Below are 6711 nucleotides of genomic sequence, written 5' to 3'. Positions count from 1 at the left end.
CAAACGCTGGCTGACACCTAAACCACCCTGGTACTCAGTAGTCATGGGAGACAACCTAGTCCCCTATGCAGAAGCCAGATTCAATTGAGTTCTCTGTTCCTCGTAGCCAAAACATTCTGAGATGCGATCACACTGTCTTGAGGGGCTTTTCAGCATTCTGTGTAGACTCTAGCCTGACAAAGCTTCCCTTGGGCACTGGAACGTCCCTCAAAAATATTTTTTAAAACGTTCTATACATATAACGATTGAAATTGCCCTCAAAATATAAAGAAGGGCTGGTGGGCACTCAAATGTCTGAAGCTGGCTGATTTTCACAAAGTTCCTTACTTGTGGTGGCACTGGATCATCCTGAACCAAACTGTTCTTTTTTTTTTCTTCAGAAGAGTTTATTGAGGACACATTTTTGGAGTTGTTGATAGTGATTTTTGAAACAGTGGCAATTCTCTTTACAGGAGAAGTCAATTTAGTTTGATAGATTGTCTGGGCACTTTGACCCCGCCCCAGCCAGTAACCACACAATGGCTAGCCCGAGAGGGCTCGGCTTGGGGTCACCCACCTCCCCTGACACCCCTGCTTCCTGAACTGGCCCTTTCAAAGTCATCTTAGTTACTACAATCTGCCAGAGTGTTAAATAATGACAGATTCTAGCGTTTCTCCTAGCAGAGCTGTTCGTATTCCAAGAGGAGACTCCTGAACATTGAAAAATGTTTTCAACTTGCTGGAATAAAACTAATGGTGAAATTTAAGGCCCATGACAGGACACTAAGAAAAGACGTATTCTGGGACAAAGAAACATATTTTTTTCTCTCAAATCATGTCCTTAGTGAAACTGCTGTGTACTTGTATATTCAGCTATGACTAGGATAGGCTCCATATATGGAAATTCCAGTTTAACACAAACCTATAGCATCTGGAACTTTCTCTCTCCCTCCCTCTCTCACGCACACACACCCACACAGTCAATTTAAAGAAGAGGGCAAAGGGATTGGGAAGGGATTGGCTGAGTTCCACCTGTGTCTTTGGAAGGCTGTGACAGCTGTCTTGTACTGTTAGAACATGTGCGTACACAGAGTCTAGCCAGGGACTTTACTACTCGTGGTGATGGTTACTGAAAAGGGAAAGAGGTGAATATCTCAAGCTAGAGGGAATGGCGAGGGGCAGGAATCGTTTGCTGTTCTTGTGCATAACACTGTCACCCCCATGTACGTTCAGAGGTTTGCTCCTGAGCCTAGTATGGCCACGCACGTCTTTTCTCTCAAGCATGATGGGCCTAGGCGAGGACGCTGCTGTAATTTTGCCTCCTCATAACCCAGAAAACCTCAGATGCTGGTTCTAAAGTTTGCCAGGCATTTTTGACCTGCTATTCTAGGTGGTTTAATGATGTATAAATAGTGATTAATAGCAACTACTGTTTTTTAAACTATGGAATTTTTTTCTCTTTTAATCTCTAATATAGTGGCATTTTTATGAATGATAGCATCAACTCACCCACCTTACTTCAGCCCCTTAGCAGGAGCAAGAGGGCCAGCAGGGACACTGGAAGGACAGGGGCATCGGATGGTGAAGGGGCTTTGCAGCCCTCCATGCGATCGGTGCATCGCAGGAGATGAGACAGGGCCGCAGAAATGGCTCTGGAAGTAGGATGGGCAACATGCTCCTTTATGGAGAGCGTCATAGAAGACAACTTAAGAACACAGTGCCTGATACACATTAAGTGTTCAGGAGTTATTCCTTGCATTAATTAGTGAATGCAGTAATGAATGCCATTATGTGCTGAGGTCAAGTTAAATCACGCTTTGAGGGATGAAGGTGAAATGAATGTTTGGATAAGCGAGAGTATGATGTCCCTATTCATGAGGTTGCATCAGCTTCTCGGCCCTCATGGTCCAAGGGTGGGGGCCTGCCCAGGAGAAGCAATGGCACATTTTCCCAGCGCTCTAATTTTAGCCAGGCTGTCACCCTCCTGAATTTCTTGGAACTGCTTATGCTGCACCAGCATCCGGCACTGTATCTGGAGGAAATGACTTTTTAACTACAGCATTGTAGTAAGATTCTTTGAACAAACCACAATGAACAATGGTGGCCAGCTTTCTTTATTCTTGGTAACTGTGAGGAAGCACTCCTAAAAAGCTGAAAAGCAGGTGAGTCTGGTGGGAGGCGACCAGTTAGAGAAAAAGGATGGACCCTCAAGACTGCTTAAGGACTGCCAAGAGGCTCCTTAGAAACAGATACATTGTGGACATCATTACATCTGTGGAGTCTGGGGATATCTGGTCCTGGGACTAAAATTAGCAGCTGTAGTCTTTGGGGGAGCTGCTTTGTAGAGCCTCTCTCTGTCATCGGCTGCTTCTCCTCCCACAGTAGGTTCAGTCAGAGGAGCTTGGAGGTCCCACGAGATGAAGCTGGCTGTGATTTTTGCTACAGGCCACGGTCAGAAGCACATGATAGTAGCATTGGCGCAGGCCACGGTGGTCCGTTTTTCAGTATACAGTTCCAGCAAAACCTGGTATTCTCCCTGCAAGGGGCACAGGTCAAGTATTAGACTTGTGACCCACAGTACAATTAACCATTTAACAAATATTTACAGAGAACCTTCTATGTGCTGGGTGCTGTTCTGGACATTGCGGATAACATTAGAACAAGAGAAGCCAACCCCTGCCCTGCGGAGCTTACAGCATCTCTGGGAGAGACAGACCACCCTTATGATATGTGACTATGTATGGTGTGTCAGGTGCTCATGTCATGAAGAAAACTCATGCAGGAAGGGAGTGGACGGAAGCACTGGGTTGGTCAAGGCGAGTGCTGGTCTGCAATTTTGAGCAGGGTGGTGAAAGGAGGCCCTGCTGAGATGACTACCTTTAGACAAAGACCTGAAGCAGATGCAAGAAGGTGCAGTGCTGCTATGGGCTGGGGCCCCCACCTTAGAGGGGCAGAAGGAGGCCAGTGGGGCTTCAGGGAGAGGGGGGGATGGGGGGTGAGGTCAAGGCGACACAGAAGGCCAGACTCTTAGGGCCTCAAAGGCCGTGGTGGGGACATCAGCTTCCACTCTGAAAGGGACTGGGGTCAGGAGAGGGTGGCCTGCCCTGGCGCCTGTGTCAGTAAGATCCCTCTGGCTGCCTCACTGAAAAGCCCAGGTGGGAGGCGATTGCAGGAATCCAGGTGAGAGATGAAGATGACTTGGAGTAGAGGTGGAGATGGGGGAAGGCTTTGGGTGCCAGAGAGATTTTCAAAGAATAGCCGATAGGATCCGCTGAGGAAACACAAGTGGGTGGGAGAGGAAGAGATGGGTTAAAGGTGACTCCAAGGCTCCTGGCCTGAGAACTGGAGGGAGAAAGGTTTGTATGCTGAGACAGAGAAGACCCCGGGGAGCACAGTTCACCAGCACAAAACCAAAATGCACCGTCACAGAAAGAATGGCTGCCTTTGGGGGTCCTTGCTGGCAGCAACGCTGTGAGGAGGTCTCCCTTCCTTTGCAGTCAGCTTCGCAGAAGCCACCTGGCAGCCAGGTCCTATGAGGACTGTAGAAGAGCCATTCCGGTTTTGTTTGCTGCCAGCGCCCCAGTCCTGCACCCCAGCAGCCACAGAGCGGTGATGTGTTTGTAGACACGAATCTGGAGAGGAAAATGCTCTGGGGTGGTGGGAGGGTCACAAGCAGAGCAGAGGGACTGTGGCAGAGGAGGCCAGGAGACTGCTGACATATCTTTGAGCTGCCTGTCACCCAAAGGAGGAAAGAGTTTAATCTGTATAAAGCAAAAGGGAAGGAGTAGGTGAGACCACCAGAGAGAAGCTGCATGAGAGGTGGCTTTTGTTAGAAGGGAGCAACTTTCTAGCAATGAGCAGAGCTTGCAAAGAGAGTGGAGTCCCCAACACTGAAATTGTATTCAAGAGAACCAGGCTGTGCTCTGGATGGTGCCTTGGGTGTGATTCCATGATTCTAGAGGCTCCCATGAGTCATACTCCTCAAATATTGAGCAGCTGTAATTTTAGAAACAGTGTTAGGAATATAACCAAAGCAGTCCAAATGTTAGAGAATTAATTATGAGTAAAGACCGGCTCAAATTTATATCTCGTTGTGTTTCATCCTTCTCCTCCTCCTCATGTACTTTTCTTTAAAATCTCTATGTGCATTTAGATACACACCTACAAATGTATTGAACACCACATGAATTTTTCATTACTACATTATGAGTCTAAGAGGAGCTGTTGTATTTGAAGGAAGGGGTTCTAGATCATGAATTACAGATATCACAGACTCTGGTATAAGAGATAAGAGTATTTAGGCAAGCGTGCCAGGCTGGAGGCAGGTGGAGGTGTGTGTCGGGAGGCCAGAGTAGGGAAGGACTGAGTGCAGCGTTTCTGCTGTTGAGGAGGGCACAGAGTTTGTAAGTTAGGGATTTGTAGGTGCATCTTTGGCAATACATGGGTCAGGCTGTGCCTACGAGTTGTTGTCCACATGCTTCGGGAGCCCAAAGGATCCCCTAAATTCTCATTCAGAAAACTGGAGGCATAGACAGAGGACACCAGGGAGGGCTTCAATCCGGGCCAAGGGGTTAGATGAGTTCAGAGGGAAATAATACCAAGACCCTGGAGAATGATCGCTGAGTGGGAGCGTTTTTGGCCACATGGGAACTGCCATTAGCCCAGAGCCCATCTCTGGAGGATTTAGCTGGAGGAGGAGATATGGGGTAGGTCTTTTGCAAACGAAAGTTTTTGAACTGTGTCTGTTCCATATTAAGAAAGCAAAGCCTCTGTGCATTGCGGGCCAGTCACGGCTGACCTGCAGCCAGTGTACGGAGCCCATTTTGGGATTAAGGCCTCCAGCTCTCTGTGCTGTATATGCGATGCCCTCACACTTGGCAATATTTGCTTGAGTACCATCAGCAGTTGAAGAACTTAGGTTCTGCACTTCCTTCATGCACTGTAGGTGATTAAAATAATTTTTTTTACTTATCTGGTCAACATTTTTTCTTTTTTTTTTTTGAGATGGAGTCTTCCTCTGTTGCACAGGCTGGAGTGCAGTGGTGTGATCTCGGCTCACTGCAACCTCCGCCTCCTGGGTTCAAGCGATTCTCATGCCTCAGCCTCCTGAGTGGCTGCGATTACAGGCGTGCACCACCATTACTGGTTAATTTTTGTATTTTTAGTAGAGTTGGGGTTTCACCATGTTAGCCAGGCTGGTCTTGAACTCCCAACCTCAAGTGATCTGTCTGCCTCAGCCTCCAAAAGTGCTGGGGTTACAGGCATGAGGCACTGTGCCTGGCCTCTCAACTTACTTTCAAATGGGTTTTCTGACTTTAAGAAGTTCTTTTCCCCTCTATCTTATAACAGTTGCTGAGTAACTGGTTTAAAAATAAGCCAACAATGCAAAAGTGAAAGTCAATTGTTAGTAATTTTTTTTTTCATTTATAACTGTATTCCATATATTCAAGTAGGGACATAGAAGATTTTTTAAAGATCTAAATCATACTTCTAAAGATAAGATTTACAATATCTGATTAAAAAAATACAGCAGATGGTATCATGACAGATTTGATACTGCAGAAGAAAAAATTAGTGAATTTGAAGATATAGCAAAATAAAATAGCAAGAGAAAATGGTTTTTTAAAAAATTAACAAAGCATCAGAAAGCTGTGTGACAACTTCAAGTAACCTAATATATGTATAATCAGAGTCCCCAAAGTGGGAGTCAGGAGGGAGGGAAATGACAAAAAATGTTTATAGAAATAATGGCCAAAATTTTACCGAATCTAATGAATATTATAACCCCCAAATTTCAAGAAGCCCAACAGACACCAAGCACAAGAATCAAGCGCAAATAATGAAAATCTTGAAAAAAAAAATCTTCAAATCAGCAAGAGAAAAAGGACACATTATATACAAAGCAACAAAAGTAAGAATACATCAGATTTCTTTTTTTTTTTTTTTGAGATCCTTTCATAGGTCTCCATTGCCTTTAATTTATTTTATTTTATTTTATTATTATTATACTTTAAGTTTTAGGGTACATGTGCACAATGTGCAGGTTAGTTACATATGTATACATGTGTCATGCTGGTGTGCTGCACCCATTAACTCGTCATTTAGCATTAGGTATATCTCCTAAAGCTATCCCTCCCCCCTCCCCCCACCCCACAACAGTCCCCAGAGTGTGATGTTCCCCTTCCTGTGTCCATGTGTTCTCATTGTTCAGTTCCCACCTATGAGTGAGAATATGTGGTGTTTGGTTTTTTGTTCTTGCGATAGTTTACTGAGAATGATGACTTCCAGTTTCATCCATGTCCCTACAAAGGACATGAACTCATCATTTTTTATGGCTGCATAGTATTCCATGGTGTATATGTGCCACATTTTCTTAATCCAGTCTATCATTGTTGGACATTTGGGTTGGTTCCAAGTCTTTGCTATTGTGAATAGTGCTGCAGTAAACATACGTGTGCATGTGTCTTTATAGCAGCATGATTTATAGTCCTTTGGGTATATACCCAGTAATGGGATGGCTGGGTCAAATGGTTTTTTCAAGTTCTAGATCCCTGAGGAATCGCCACACTGACTTCCACAATTGTTAAACTAGTTTACAGTCCCACCAACAGTGTAAAAGTGTTCCTATTTCTCCACATCCTCTCCAGCACCTGTTGTTTCCTGATTTGTTAGAAATTTTAAGTCAGCCTCTAGTTGGGAGGAGGGTCAGAAGAACAATGGGGAAAGAAAAAC

The 6711-nt window shown here is 45.1% G+C and overlaps 1 protein-coding gene across 2 annotated transcripts in view; it reads right to left on the bottom strand.

Annotated features, from left to right (window-relative positions):
• Nucleotides 1-2077: 2077 nt before the first annotated feature.
• The window catches only part of LY86 (lymphocyte antigen 86), a 65316-nt gene continuing 60682 nt past the window's right edge, over nt 2078-6711 (bottom strand). The window contains exon 5 of one of the 2 annotated variants that reach the window (XR_008503230.2): nt 2078-5037. Coding sequence is in view for 1 of the 2 variants with exons in the window: in XM_054492198.2 (XP_054348173.1) it covers nt 2432-2515 (84 nt within the window). In the remaining variant the exon portion in view is untranslated. The remainder of the gene's footprint in view (nt 5038-6711) is intronic. The other variant, XM_054492198.2, reaches the window with a different exon arrangement.

This window comes from Pongo pygmaeus, chromosome 5 (assembly GCF_028885625.2).
Source record: "Pongo pygmaeus isolate AG05252 chromosome 5, NHGRI_mPonPyg2-v2.0_pri, whole genome shotgun sequence".
Classification (NCBI taxonomy): Eukaryota; Metazoa; Chordata; class Mammalia; order Primates; family Hominidae; genus Pongo; species Pongo pygmaeus.
This window is presented reverse-complemented; position numbering and strand designations above follow the sequence as displayed.